General features: G+C 47.1%; 1 protein-coding gene across 1 annotated transcript in view; it reads left to right on the top strand.

Moving 5' to 3' along the window:
• LOC138467193 (tropomyosin alpha-1 chain-like) overlaps positions 1–15,957 on the top strand; it is a 996,954-nt gene that overhangs the window by 805,219 nt on the left and 175,778 nt on the right. Inside the window, exon 15 of the mRNA XM_069607248.1 lies at positions 2,742–2,765. Within this exon, the coding sequence (XP_069463349.1) occupies positions 2,742–2,765 (24 nt within the window). The remainder of the gene's footprint in view (positions 1–2,741; positions 2,766–15,957) is intronic.

Here is a 15,957-nt window from a genome sequence, read left to right as displayed (position 1 = left end):
CATTCAAGTCTACTGTGCAAGGTAGCATTTTCCCCAGCAAAGGACTCCTTATTGCAAAATCATACCAGATCTTTCGGCACAAATCTCCTTTATAAATTTGCAACATCTACCCTTAAATATATTTAGGTTGAGCAAAATCAAAGTTTATGAAGTGCATACTTAATCAGGCTAATTTGTTATAGCACACATTTCCGGATTAAAGCAGCAATATGACTTGAGTAGTCACATACTGCCTTGATCATTAATGCTATGTTGCTTTGTACAAGGCCTAAAAGGCATGTGAAATTGCAGAAAGGTGACATGTAGCACTTCACACACACACATAGACCCACACCTAAGATTATTCTGCCACCCTCTATTTTGCAGGATATGGCTACTGCAGCCCAGGATGACAATGGTAGAGAAGGCTGGATTATGGGTGTTGCCAACTTTCAGCTAGACCAATTTCCCAACAGGCTGCTTTGGTTGTTCCAATGGCCTGTTCCTCATGCGCGTTTCTCATAATCAGGAAGAGCTTGGTGGAGCAGGTAAGTTGTTGGGCTGGGGTGGAGGGAGGTGTGGTTTCACAAGGGGGAGGACAAATGGGGGCCTACGGACAAAGTGGGCCTAGCAGAAGAACAGGGATTCCAGGGATGTCCCCCGTACAACAGAAGGGAGGTGCTATGGGGGACAGGAGGTGAGAGGCTAACGGGTGGATCATGGGGGGTATCCACAGCACAACAGGAAGGTCAGAGGGGGAGCAGAGGGAACGGTAGAAAATCGCTCAAAGTGCCAAAACCAGGCATGGGAAATTTGCACCTTGTCGAAACCTACCTGCAAACCATTTTCATAGAATGGGGTTATTCAGGTTAACTCCCACAAGAACCCAGTTTTAGGCCAAGAGGAATACAACCTTGCACACCATTCCCATAGCCATAAATCTTCTGGCAGGTCTCAAGAACTTCAAGGCAGGCCGGTCCAGGGAATTTCTCCCAGTGGAGCCACATACCAAAAGCTACCCTCATTTAAGAGTGCCTGTAGTTTCTCCCAGCTTTCCTGTCAATAGAACCTGTCTATTTGCATGCTGTTCGGGGCCTATCGAGTAAGTGGAAAAGGGTGTTCTCTCATGCTCCTTTGGATATTGCTTGAATACACCTAGTGTAGGAAGGCCTCAAATTCTGTGCTTAAGGTGCAGACAGCCTTTTCATAAGGGTCACATAATTGACAGTTGCCCACCTAGAGTGTTTTCCTTATTCTGAATGTTGACCCACCAGGCCAGACATGCATTATTGTACAACCTTAACCTCAAATGTTATTCTCATACTGCATTCCAATTGATTATTTACAAAGTCAGTGCTTACACCTGCAGCCTGGGGAAGGGTACTGCCACATTAGATCAACTCTTGCTACTGGCTCTTTAAAGGATTCCATACGGGAGGCAAAGTCAATCACTGTGCCCTACATCGTTACATAACTGGAGTTATGTATTGAGAATGAGAGCGCAGAGTTCCATCTTGAATTTCCAACAGGATTTCATTGCTATGGGGGCAGCCGCCTGTATGGAGATCACAGGACAGTGGCCGGCACCGTTGCCCCTCCCTCCAAATTCCACATGTGCTTTCACTGCTCATGCGCTTGACCGAGTGGTTGTGCCGAGTGATCTGAATGTGATGGAGGAGTTCCTGGCTCGTAGAGAGCTGAAGGTGAAGGGGGTGCAGGAGCAGAGGGAGCTAATAGTACAGAAGAGGTTGAGGGAGGAGAACATCATGGAGGAGATACATAGACTATCTGGAGTATGGAGGAGAATGGACATGGAGGAAAGGCCTTTAATTGGAGTAGAGAAGGAAAAGAAGATATGGAAGAAGGGCAGTGGAAGGTCCTCTGGAGTCACAGGGCAAGAAACCACAGACACCAAGGCAACTCATCTACCTGGTGTCTGGGATCAACGGGAGGAGCAACAGGCTTGTGGCAGAACAGCGAGGAGTTTAGTTGAAAGATAGGCAGATGGTCAGAAGTGAAGCATAGTGGCCAGCCCCAGGCTCAGCTAAGCATTGGTTCAGTAAAGAGGAGAGCGGCTTGAGTAGCAAGATGAATCCCCTGGGAAAATTAACTAAAGTAGGACATGTTTATGCACCTGGAGACCCTCCATTTCCACCTCACTTCTGGAAGATGCTGTGGGACTGAGAGTAGAAAAACTTTAAACTTCAGCAGGAGTGTTTGCATTATCTGAGTGATACTACCCAGCCTGTGGCCACATAAAGAGGTCCACCTGGGACTAGGATATTATCTGACGAGTTGTACCTGTCCCCGGGCAGAAATTTAAGAGAGACTTTTGTAAAAACCTTTCTGAAGCAAGAAGACGTTTCGTTTTGCCATTCTGACCCCTGCTTTTAAGTTATCTACATTTGTATATAGTCCAAAATTTACGTACCTTTTGAATCAGATACATGAGCTGTGTCCCCTGTGTAATCTGCTTAGCCTCATGACAGCAACTTTATTTTAAAGGTTCATCACAGGTTGATGGTTGTTTTTTTCTGGGGACACCTTTCTTACTGACTGTAATTTTCAATTAGATAACGAGATTATGTATATTATGGAATGTGGTTTTGCATCCTCTGTTGTTTAACAATCATAATGAAAATGTTACCCTCACACTAAGCTGCTGAAACAGTAAACAATACTATTGTGATTTTTTGGATTGATTTCGATACTGCACTTCGATCTATGTAATATAAAACATATTTTTTCTTTTTTTCATACAGTGATGTTTCCACTCAAACTCTCAGGTACAGTAGCCTTGCAGTATCTTCATACTTGTTGTGAAATCACTGATTTTAACATTTCCTCTTTCATTGCAGAGGTTCAATGTCTCTATATTAAGCATGTTTTAAAATAGCAATACAAACATCTTTGGAGATTGCAGGAAATGATATTAATACTTAACCTGGGCTGGTGCTTTGTCCGCTAAGCTAATTCACTCCAATCTGACATGGACAAGGTCCCCCATCCCCTATTATCTCTGCTCACCATTCTTGCAGTCACTTTTGTTAATGTTGGAACTGCAGATATGAGACAAGAAAGTGACAAGATATAAGGGAAAAGGAGAATAGAGACAAGCAAAATATGGGAACTGTGCATAGTGGACAAGCATATTATGCCCCTCTGACTATTTTATGATTTAAAATGTCCACAAAATATATAACCATTGGAGGAACATCTGGCATTCAGCGTTTAATTTTGTGAAATTCTCCTTAGGTTTACCAGTCTATCCATGTAGAATTATGGAGGGGAAACTATAATTTATGGGCATATATTCCACCAAGAGTTTGAGTAACATGTGATTGACAACAAGTGCATACATAGTTTGAGTTATTTATGACATTACTGAGAGCTACAAGCTGAAATGCACCCCATAGTTGCATGCTATTGATCTATACTTTTATGCTATTTATGCCCCTCTCCCTGCATCCTTCTCATCTGCTGACCTTTTACTTATGAACCTGCAGTGCAGGTAATCTAGTGTGGAAGCATGAGGGGACAATACTGAAGTTAAAAGAAGTGTACTTTTGATGCTTGATTTGCTCCCACTTGATGGAATTGGATTTGCATTGTTATTTGGAAATGCAAAAATAAAAGTAATTAAAAAAAGAAAACAAAGTAAATGATGTATGCAACTTCTGTGATGTCACAATAGTTGATTATTGTTTTTATTTAGAATTTGTTATTGTGTTTTGGTTTTCATAAAATCTTTCACAACAATTTAACACAACAATGAAGATTGCCAGGCTTACAGCTCAGGGAGTCTTGATTCTTTTAAAGACACATGGGTGAGGATTATGCTTATCTTTCTTTAATACCACTCTCCAAGAGCCTTTCAAAGCTTACACTTTAACAAAATGTTTAACCAGAAAACACTCATAAAAGACTACCCTTTCCAAAAAGTCTCTTTATGGTATTTTTCCTGTTAAAAATTTCAACCAATGAAGACCCTTTCCTTCCTCACAGGCCACTTCCTGTCCAGGTCTTTTCCTCTTTCTTCTGGGTGTTCTGAAACTAACACAAACATATGCCAAAATGAATCGACTGAACCAAAACTGTCCAAAACCACGCCAGCTCTCCGCTCCAATCCACTGCGAGGATCTGTTTAAACTCTGCTGTAGAAATCCATCCTCTGTCACCGCTTCAACTGCTTCAACTGCTCTCGAGTCAACTGTACGCATCCATTTTTCTGTTCCTCACAAGAAATAACAACATTTAGGGTATGGAATATGCAGTGCTCACCGTATTGTCACCAACACAACTATGAAAACAGTGAAGCATGTTCTGGGATGGATAATGCTTGCCTATGTTTCTTTAATAGAATCAATACTCCCTGAGCTGTAATCCTGGGTAATCCTCATTCTATGTCAATAACGGAGGCAAGCATTATGATTGTTCAAAGTTCGCCATAACTGTCTCTCCAATATTGGATATCAGTTTAAAATAAAATGCTTTAAATGTAGAATCACTGGACCAATTTGCTGATTTGAGACTATCCTGTAACGTCACTCCTGCTGTAAAAGCTTTGGAAGTGATTCCACCCCTTAGAGAATGCTCCCCAAATAAATCAACATTAATACCTGCCAAATACATCACTTCTCGCACCCATCTAGCAATGGTGGCAGACGCTACAGCATGAAACATCTTCCTTTGCACAATTAATAATTTTGAAACACCCTTCGGTCTTATTTCCGCTATCCTGACAGCGCAATTCTTGATACTTCTCACAACACACAGCTTTGCGTTCCCCGGAAGGTGTGGATAAGATATGACTGAGGAATTGCTCTTAGTACGCTTCGCTACAGTAAACACAACCCCCTCCGGGAAGAACACTTTACTGTCTGTCTCCAGAGCCTTCACATCCGACTGTCAGGGTTGGCTAGTCTGGGGATACCTAGTAGGAGTATTGGAAATTCTTTTGTGTTGGTTTGGGAAGGTCATTTATGAATTTATTTTTTTTTAAACTGTTTTTATTAAGTTCAATAACAACCACCAAAAGAAAAAAACAAACAGTGAACAGCAAATTTACAGTGTCCGCCGCCCCCCCTTTGCCCCATCCCTATCCAGAGCCTACCCCACATCACCACCTTCCACCACCTTTTCTGAGGGCACCTCTCCTCCCTCTCCCCCCGAAGAACCATCACCCTCCATGTATGTCTGGTCAGACCCAGACAGTGTGGCTACTAGTTGCCTCCAGGCTATCAACGTCTCCACTTCTTCATCTCCACCTCTATTTACTGCTTCACTCCACACCACTGTTTCCAAATCCGCCCATTTCCAGGCTTCTACTTTCGGTCTGTTGCTAGCTTTCCAGCTCATAGCAATTCTGCTCTTAGCGTGAGTGTGTAAGCCAAGTCTTTGAGTTTGCTTATGTGTTTCATTCTACGAGGCCTAGGGAACTCCCCTACCATACACGCCCTCATAGATTCCATCCTCCAGACTTATCTCTTTCTCCGCCAAGAGGTGGGCTACCTCCCTTCATAATCTCTTTATTTCCGGGCATGCCCAGAACATATGCACCAGTCCCGCTTTCTCTGCCCCACATTTAGGACATGTTTGTATTCTCGCATTCTTATACCTGGCTATCTTCTGAGGAGTCATATACGCTCTATGGGTAACATATAACTGGATTTGTTGTAATCTCATATTCCTGGACACTTTCTTATGGTATCCATGTACTCTCCCCCACAGACCATCACCCAGGGGTTCTCCGGCTTCCTCCTCCCAATCCCATCTCAAATGGACCACCTCCTTCCCCACCTTTGACATCAGTAGTTTGTATATTCAGGAGACCTCGTGGCCTCTGTCTGACACATCATAAAATGTTTCTATGGCCTTGTCGGGCTGACTCTCCAACACTATTTCTGACCAAGTGCCCTTTATCTTCCGCACCAACCTAGCATACGTTATGTACTGTCCCCGGTGTAAACCAGTGTCTTCCACCAGTGTGTCAAACTCCACCGCCTTCCCATCCTGCCACACATCCCCTAGCGTTGCTATACCGATCGGTTCCCAATGCTCCCGGACTATCTTCCTCAATTGCTCATCTACTCCATTCAGTGCCACCAGCGGCATCTCTGGGGAACACGGGAATGGGTTCACCATGACCCGACAAGCCCTTCGCCATATCTTCCATCCCAGATCTACCATTCTTGTCCCCCCTCTCGTTGTAATATTGGCAAACATATCCATTCCTTCCAAAGAAAAGGGACACATTCAGCCTTCAACTATCTGGAATCCGATGTGGAGTCTTCCGATAATCACCTTGCCACATATTGTAGTTGGCTGGCCAGATAGTAAATCTCAAAGTTGGGCAATTTAGCGCCCCCTTGATCGTATGCCTTTTGCAGTTTCCATAATGCAATTCTATTTCTAGAGTTGTACCATATGAACCCTCTGCATATGCCCTGGATTTTAACAAAGAATCACTTGGGTATCATATATGGTATATTCACAAAGTAGTGCAGCAACCTAGGCAGCACCACCATCTTTAACAGAGCCACCCTCCCCATCATGTTCAAAGGGAGCTTGGCCCAGAACCTCATGCTCTTTTCAATGTTAGCCACTGCCTTCTCTGTGTTTTGTTTATGTTCAACTTCAACACTGTGATGTACATCAATCTCCAGGTATCTGAAGGTCCAGGTCTCCCATTGTATTTGTAATACTGTCCGTTCCTCTCATGGTATCCCTTTATACCTACCCAGGGGAAATATACATAATTTCTTGGGTTTCACTGTTATGCCTGACAGCACCGCATAACGCCCCATTACTTCCAGAATATATTGTAGGTTCTCTTCAGGATATCTCAAGTACAACAGCATATCATCAGCATACATTCATATCAGATGTTGCCCTCCCTTCGTGCTCATCCCCACCTCTCCATATTGTTGCCTCAAGTATATCGCCAGGGGTTCCAGTGCTAAGATAAACAGCATTGGGGAACACAGGCAGCCCTGTCTAGTACCCCTACTGAGTTGCCATCGGTTTGAGATGCTCGCTCCCGTCTTGACTCGAGCCAGTGGTTTACTGTACAACATCTGGACACACCTCAGGTACGTGGGCCCAACCCCAAATTCCTTCAAGGTCGCCATCAGCCAGGGCCATTTGACAGAGTTGAAGGCCTTCACTGCATCCAATGAGATTATTGCAACCTCCTGGGGTCCCTTTCCGTTTGTTCTATAACATGATGGAGCCTTCTGAGATTGTCGGATATGCTTCTGTGCAAAACATATGCAGTCTGGTCAGGATGTATGAGTTTATTGATAACCGGTCTCAGCCAAATCGCCAGCAACGCCGTAAGTATCTTGCTATTTTGATTAAGCATGGATAGCGGTCTATATGACCCGCAGTCCATGCATGGTTTATTGGGCTTAAGGAGCGGGATGATGATTACCTCCCTCAGAGACTCCGGCAGCGTCCCCTTGTCTAACGCCTCATTTAGCATTGCCAGTAGTGGGGGGAGCAACTCCGCCGTGTAGGTTTTGTAGAACTCGCTAGGGATTCCATCCACCCCTGGGGCTTTACTAGCAGGTAAGAGCTTCATCACTGCTTCTAGTTCCTCTAACGTAATTGGGGCCTCTAGGTTCTCCCTCTCCGCTGTCTCTAGTTTGGGAAGGTCGATATCCTTCAATGTTTCCATCATGTCAATCTCCTCTCGCTCGTCTACATCCATATACAGTCGCTGGTAGAACTCTAAAAAGCCTTTGTTCACTCCTTCCTGGGTATCTAGTATTTGTCCATCCATCCCCTGTACTGCTCTAATTGTTTGTCTGGGTGTCTCACTCTTGTACAATCAGGCTAACAACCTGCCCGGCTTATTTCCCTCCGCGTGCTGCCTTTCAACGTATTTTTTGTAGTTCAAATTGCATAATCTCTCCCAGTACTCCCTGCAATCCAGTTGTAATTGTCTTATACTACCAACCTCCTCTGGGGATTGCCCACCCTTGCACATTATTGTCTCTAATTTCTTCTCTGCTTCATGTAACTCACGCGTTATCCCACCTTGTAGGCCTTTGGATTTAGATATTGCTGCCCCCCTCACCGCCACCTTAAATACCTCCCATAGTGTGCCACCCGATTCTACGCTCCCGGTGTTGTGTTCAAAATATTCCTTTATTTCCTTCTTCAGGTCCTCTCTGAACACTGTGTCTTTCAAAGCTTCGGCCCTAAGTCTCCATCTCGGCATCCGTGCTCTAGGCGGGTAGTACTGCCATGCTATAATCAATGACAAGCGGTCTGAGAGAACTCTCGCTTTGTATTCTGACTGCAATAGTTCCCCTGTCATCACGTGCAGCAAATATGTAGTGTAACCGTGTGTGCAGATTTTGTGGGGCCAAATAGTGAGAATATTGCCTATCCTGAGGGTGGTGCATCCGCCATAAGTCCACTAGTCGAAAATCACTCAATAGGGCCTTCAGAGCCTTTGACGCCAGGGTCGGCTTCTCTATCTTCTCATCCAATCTGTCCACCCTGGGATCTAACGTACAATTAAAGTCTCCTCCCCATATAATCGCCCCCCTAATATATGGGCTGATCTTGCTGTATAGGGTTCTGAAATAGCCGGTAGCATCTTGGTTTGGGGCGTACATGTTGATAATGCTTAGCTCCCGATTTTCTACTACTCCTCTTATTAGCACTGTCCTCCCGTCTGACTCTATGGTAGACTGTAGCAGCTTAAAAGGGACATGCGGTGCTATCCACGTAGGGAAAAGATACTGGAGCACTTCCGAAAAGGTGGGACTATAAGCAGAGCATCGGCTAACATCACGGCGTACCTGGATTACACCTTCCTGGTACAGAGACAACGGCTGAACTACGTGTCTGTGAAGAGAAGGTTGCAGGAGGCAGGATTTAAGTACATGTTGCTGTATCCCGCAAAGCTGAAAGTATTGCACAGAAATAAAGCATGCTTTTTTTACACTCCGGAGTAGGTGACTACATGGTTGGATATGATGAACTCCCCACGGATGTAGATGTCTGGGCGGACAAGTGTCAACAGGAGTGAAGGGTAGTTCCTACAAAGTCAGAGCTGTGAACAATGGGCCACCGATGGAACGTCACAAGAACAAGACTCTGTTTTTTGAGATCCCGAAGAATGCAGCAGAGCGGTCGGATGTACGCAACTGTCCAACAGGAGCGGATGACCAGACAGAGAGTAGAACGGATAAGTGAACCCGATGTGCTCTGAGCTGTAATGTAGTAAGGAAACAGACTTTGGGACTGGAATATAGCACAATACATAACGTGATTAGTGAGAAGGGCTATAAAGTGATGGGATGCGAAGTACATAGAGCAGCATAATGTTAGCTTGATGCAGGAGACCCAGGTGCCATACTAAATAGGCAGCACCAGGAGACACGTTATTACCCCCGTAGACAGGTTAGTTGGGTTACAGGTAGAACGGTATCCCCCTGCTGCTCCTATGGTGGTCCCTCTCCATTTCCTCCCCACCACCTCCTGTTTTTCTTTTGTCAGGTGAGTTTCCTGCAATAAAGCAATATCAATTCTCTGTCTCTTCAGATACGTCATGACCTTATTCCTCTTCAAATAATTGTTGAGCCCCCTGACATTCCAGGTCGCAATCTTGTGGTCCCCCATCTCATCCATTCTCCGTTCCGCCCCTGTCCTCCTCTGTCTTCCGCCCCACGCGCAGTGGTTTATAGGTGTAGGCTCGCACCCTCTGTACCCCAACTCCTAACTCCCTCGTCATCCCTCCCCCAACTGTATAACTACCCCAACTGCCCTTCCTGTCCCCTCCCCATCGAACCCCAACTATCGCCCAGCTCCATCCCTGGAACTCAGGCTACCCCGCATCTAGCCCTTTCCTCTGTGATACCGATCTCAAGGCACAGCAGGGGGATACTGTTCTACCTGTATCCCAACTAACCTTTCTACGGGGGTAATAACTTGTCTCCTGGTGCTGCCTATTTAGCGTGGCACCTGGGTCTCCTGCATCAAGCTAACATTATGCTGCTCTATGTACTTTGCATCCCATCACTTTATAGCCTTTCTCACTAATCACGTTATATATTGTGCTATATTCCAGTCCCAAAGTCTGTTTCCTTACTACATTACAGCTCAGAGCACATCGGGTTCACTTATCTGTTCTACTCTCCGTCTGGTCATCCGCTTCTGTTGGACAGTTCCGTACATCGACCGCTCTGCTGCATTCTTTGGGATCTCAAAAAACAGGGTCTTGTTCTTGTGACGTTCCATCGGTGGCCCATTGTTCACAGCTCTGACTTTGTAGGAACTACCCTTCACTCCTTTTGACATTTGTCCGCCCGGTCATCTGCATCCGTGGGGAGTTCATCATATCCAACCATGTAGTCACCTCCTCCGGAGTGTAAAAAAAGCATGCTTTATTTCTGTGCAATACTTTCAGCTTTGCGGGATACAGCAACATGTACTTAAATCCTGCCTCCTGCAACCTTCTCTTCACCGACACGTAATTCAGCCGTTGTCTCTGTACCAGGAAGGTGTAATCCGGGTACGCCGTGATGTTAGCCGATGCTCTGCTTATAGTCCCACCTTTTCGGAAGTGCTCCAGTATCTTTTCCCTATCCTTGTAATTCTGTATCTTTGCGATGATTGGCCTTGGAGGGGCTCCTGGTGGTGGCTTTTTGGTCAGGGCTCTATGTGCTCTTTCTACAGTGAACCCCTGGGTGAGCACCTCAGCTCCAATTTCCTGTAGCAACATATTTTCTATGTAGTTCATCAGGTCCGGGTTTTCGACTCCTTCCGGCAGTCCCACTATACGCACATTATTTCTGCATGCTAGTACTTCTGCTTCCTCTGCCATGTTCTCCAGGTTTCGCACTTGTTGCCGCAATATATGAACCTCTTTGGTGTTAGCAGCGCAGGTGGTCGTATTTGCTTCCACTTCTTTCTCCAGCCCCTTCATGCATTCGGATATGGCTCTGAAACATCCTGCCCGAGGAGATTGACGTCCATGCTTACGGCTTCTATTTTGGATTCTAGCACCGTTTTCGGTTCTGCAATTGCTGTGTCGATCCTGGATCCCCACGGCGCTTTCAATTCAGCAATGGCTGCTAGGATCTGGTGATCGTCCTGAACAGGTGGTACGTGTCGTTCCAGAGTATTTGCGTCGGCTGGCACTTAGGTGGATTTGGCGAAAATGTCTATTGGCTGCTGTTTTGCTTTTAGTTTGTTTGATTTGGTCGCCATTGCGCTCTTCCATGTGTCTCCGGCTCGGTGTTGTAGTTTACTTGTACAACTCATCATCCGTCTCTCCCCGCTGGCCTCTATGGCCCACACGTCCTTGACCTTCAGCCCCCTCTGGTGCGCCACGAACTCCGGTGATGGTCGCAGTGTTCTGTGCCAGCTGCGTGTTCTGCTCCCACTTCCTGTTATTGCTGTGTCCCAGCCCTAGTGGTGTCTCTGGTGCTATTCCCTCTTCACATTATCTCTGGATCGTGACTTGTCTCACTGCGTCAGGTTCGCTGTTAGCGCCACACTCATCCCAGGGGTACACTCTAACTGCAGCCGACCATGGTTTGCGCTTCCAAGCTGCTTTGAATGTTCCTGCCGGGTCCCCAGCAGTTCCACTGTGCACTGGCGGTGCCCGCCCACTAGGACTGTGCTACTTTCGGCCCCCGATATTCGTTCCAGCCTTTGCCCGCACTGTGGGTTGACTAGTGCGGTCTTCACGACTCATCCAACCAGCAGAGCCTCTTGTTCCCCGGGGAGGCAGCCCCCTTCCAGTTGCAGTGTGACTGTTATCCGGCTCGTTGCGCTACTGTGCTCTGCTTAAGGCTGAGGTTCTTCATTAGCTGCTGCCCAACATTACCTGCGCTAGGATCTCCTCACACTGAGCTGTGTCATGCCGGGCAATCACTTCCGGTGCCTCCTCAACTTCTCACCACCCCCTCTTGACCATTTTTGTGGTGCTCTTGGCCTGCTCTTCCACCCCGTTTGGCTTGCCCTTCGGCGCTTCTCTATAGCGCATGGAGTCTCTGCTCCGTGCTAGTAGCAGTGCTTTGGTCTGCACTGTCAGCCTTTTTCAGTGCTGGCATCCGGGGTGCTATGCGCTCACTCATCCGCTTGCAGCACACGCCTTATGAAGTAGCTTGGGCAAGGTGCTGTGCGCTGTTTATGGTTGTGCCTCTGGGAACGGATTCCATTCCATGCTTGCCTTCATGGCCAAGGTCTTGCAGCATACCCACATTGTCCGTGCCTGCCGTGACTGTATGGGCACACTTATTCCTGCTTGTGCGCCATCACTCTGGCCCTGCAGTATGCACGCTTCCATGCCTCCTGATTCACATGTGTACTTATCTTTATGTTTGCAGTCCAGATCGAGCGCTTCTCCACCACGCTCCGGTCTGCCTGCAACTGTATCCTTCATCTGTATGACGGTGCCCGCTTTTTATATTTGGGAACACACTTCTTGCCTGCATCTGCAACTGCGTTGCCCTGGCCACGCCGTTACTTTTTGTCCTCCTAGCACTAGGCGTTCCAGTGCTCTGCACACCGTACGTCCATCCGAGCTTGCCTTTGTACGATCGGGGCTGCACCCTGGGTGCCATGCCACGCCTTAGTAATGACCCAAGCGGCAACGGCCCGCTTCCTCGACCGCTCCGTCCAGTTGCCACGGGGCGAGCCGTGCCTCTTGCAACTCACTGAGTCTGCAGATTCCACTGCTGCTCCCACATGGCTCTGTGATCTCCCCGCGCTTCCACCAGCAATTATCTGGGGCAGTCTATCCCTCGGTCTTGCTGCAGCATTTCACGGCTAGTCTGCTTACAATGCTGCTCCACATTTCGTTACAGAGGAGTAGCCCTTTGTCTGTAGCAGATCGCCATCTTGGATTTTTCCTGGTGAGCCGCTTCAAACTTTCCTGGGCTGAGTGCTTCCGAGCCACAGGGTCTCACGACATCAAAATACGCTCCAGGTCAGCCCCACTGTTTCATAGGCATGTGTCAGGCTGAGATCCTGGTGTCTGCGGAAGCGGCTGAGCCCCCGACAATCCACCCAAAATGTGGCACTCTGAGCTGATACTATAAACTGCTCAGTTTACCTCACTTCCAGGGGAAAAGGGGAAGGGACAAATTAACAAACACCAGGCTGGAAGCTATTAACTAGCTGGTTCTTCACCTGTAGTAAAAAACATAAACATATATACACCTTGTTATTGATTGAGTACTATACTAACCTTAATTCTCAATATCCTTTACCAAAAAAAGTAAAAACCATACCTGGAACTTCTCTACAGAATGCCCAGAGAAGTGATAAGCTGACTAGACTTCCTTACTAGTTGACTTGAATCTCTATGATCATTCAGCCTTCTCAGTAGGTCCATGAATGCGAAATTAACTTTTCAGATATCTTCTAAAAACTCAAGAAGCTTGAACAAAGTCAAGTGAAAAATTTCACGTGGAAATATCTTGAACACGCAGAAAAATCCAAACTTAGTGTAGAACGTACACGCGCTGAAAACCAAACCGTGGAAAAATGCACACGCGCTTATTCAAGGAGCGAATAAAAAGCACACGCGATAATGTCCATTCCGCGGGAAAAATACACACGCGCTTTATCCAAGGAGCGAATAAACGCACACGCGCTGAAGTCTAAACCGCGGGAAAAATCCACACGCGCTTACCCAAGGAGCGAGTAAAAAGCACACGCGATAATGTCCATTCCGCGGGAAAAATACACACGTGCTTTATCTAAGTAACGAATAAACGCACACGCGCTAAAGTCTAAACCGCGGGAAAAATCCACACGCGCTTATCCAAGGAGCGAGTAAACGCACATGCGCTGATAACCAACCGCGGGTAGAAAAACACACACGCTATAGTATCACGTGACACAAAAGAGCTTGCGCAAGATTCTCAAGCGAAGACTTTCACGCGCAGGCTTCTGTTAACGGAAAAACCACGCGCTTGATAGAAAAAACGTAGCGTAGCAAAGAAAAACAAACGATAGCACTACAGTTCTATTAAATGTCTTCATATGAGCTTGAAAATCAATTTAACTCTTCAACAAGAACATTAGATAAAGAGTTTTGAGTTTTAAAAGAACTTATCTTGTGAAGAGTCTTGGAAACTTATTTTCTTAGGCAACTTGAAATCTTCTTACTCCTGTCCTGTGCCAAAACGAACTCCATAAAGATTCCTGCTTATTTTCCAAAGAAGCCGCTCGACTGCTTGAAACTTGAAACTCCTGAACAAGTTAAGCAGGAGCAGCTTAGTACACGACCTCTCAGCTGGGCAAAGACGATGAAAGGCAGTTTAGAATGTTCACTGTCTTCCCTATAAACAATCACCAGCCAATTAGAATTTAGACTGAGGACCTCCATCTTGGCTTGCGGCATTCTCCATAGACTGCATTGAATGTTAAGGGCAAAATTGGCTGTTTTAAAATTAAACTCCATAAAAACGTCCCAAAACCTTTCTATACTAAATCTCTCCAGACCAAATGTAATTGAGAATATGCCACTGTAACCTGACAGTACCTGACAGCATGCACCAGCAATTTCAAGTGTTTCTAATCATTTTATAAGCAGTCTTCTTCGGATCTTGAGAAGATCAGGAGGAGCTCTTTCAGAAACACATCCCTTTACACAGCCTGTCGCCACGCCCCCAATGAATTCATTTTCACTTTTCAGTTTAGGCCTTAACTATTCATTTAAGTCTGAGGATTCTTGCCCAAGCCAAAATGGAGGACTTTGTCAATGATTTGATTGGCTGGAATGTCAAGAAAGGCAGTTGGAAACTCAGAAAACTGACTTTCATTTTCTAAGCCTTTGCTGAGTGAGTTGGATTCTAGGTAGTTCCAGTATTAGGCCCACTTCCTGAGGCCTATCCAGGAGGAGGAGAAAGCAGATGAAAATAACATTTGTGGAAGGTGATCCAGCGGATCAAGACCAGCAGAGAAAGAACAGACTAAATTGGAGATTTAATTCATCAAAGTGTGATTAGTGGGAGCCACCAGGGGGTGCCGAGATGTGCTGAAGCACCTCTGCCGATCTCCTGCTCAGGGCTGTGTAAAAGGAGTCTGAGCCCCCCCTTAGACCCTGAGGAGAGGGGCGCTGTCCCCCTGCAGAGGCTGTCGGATCCCCCGGGCACCTTTTGGTGGAAGTTTGGATCGTTTTGGAGTCGGGACAACGGAGATCTGGGCCTGCTAAGCTGTGGGGGAAACTGTGTGTGCCCTGTTTCCCGCTTTTGCCCCTCTCTGAGGCGTCCCAGTGCCCAACTCTCCTGGGGCTTAAGGGGGGGGGGCGCTCCTGGATCCCGATGGTAGCAGTGGCGCTACAAAAGCAGGAGGCTCCTGGAGCTTCATAGAGCACCGATCGGATTGCCAGAGTCGTCAGACCGTATCTCTGCTTGCCTGCCGGGGCCGTCCCGTGACTGCAACCTGGGCTGTGAGCGTGTCCGGGAGGAGTGGCTGCTGCTAATGGACGCGGGTGGCCCTGGAGGAGCCTTGACTGCTGCAGGACTCCGATGAGGGCTGCTGGGGCTTGAAGACCTACGTCAGTCTTCCCTTCGGCGGATCCTGGCGGTGCCTGCATCGGCTGCGCCCCCCCCCCCCCGGGAGTGATTTCAAGTGAAGAGGGCCCGGCCCGTGTGTGAGGAGTGCTGTGAAGCCGAGGGGTGGCCGCCCGCCCCCCCTGCTTTGGAAGGTTGGTGGCTGCAAGCGACAGAGGGGCCGGTGTCCCAGGAGTGTGTGGCGTGTCTGGGCGGGGGTGCTTTCCCCACTTATATGGATGCCAGCTGCATGTTTTAGGGGGCCTCCCACGGTTCGGTGAAGTTGGGCCCACTGTACTCAGTCCATGGTGGATTTGCTGAGCTGCGCACTTGGAGCCCCTCCAGCTCTTGTTATATCTTGGATCTGCACTTCAGGCTTCTTGGAGGAGCTGGGCCCATGGGGAGCACTGGCCTTCCGCTCTCTGGTCTGCCCACTGATAGCTATTTCTCT

Source organism: Ambystoma mexicanum, chromosome 4q, assembly GCF_040938575.1.
Source record: "Ambystoma mexicanum isolate Mex_15411 chromosome 4q, UKY_AmexF1_1, whole genome shotgun sequence".
NCBI classification, from domain to species: domain Eukaryota; kingdom Metazoa; phylum Chordata; class Amphibia; order Caudata; family Ambystomatidae; genus Ambystoma; species Ambystoma mexicanum.
The sequence above is the reverse complement of the archived record's forward strand: the minus strand, read 5'-3'. Positions and strand labels throughout refer to the sequence as shown.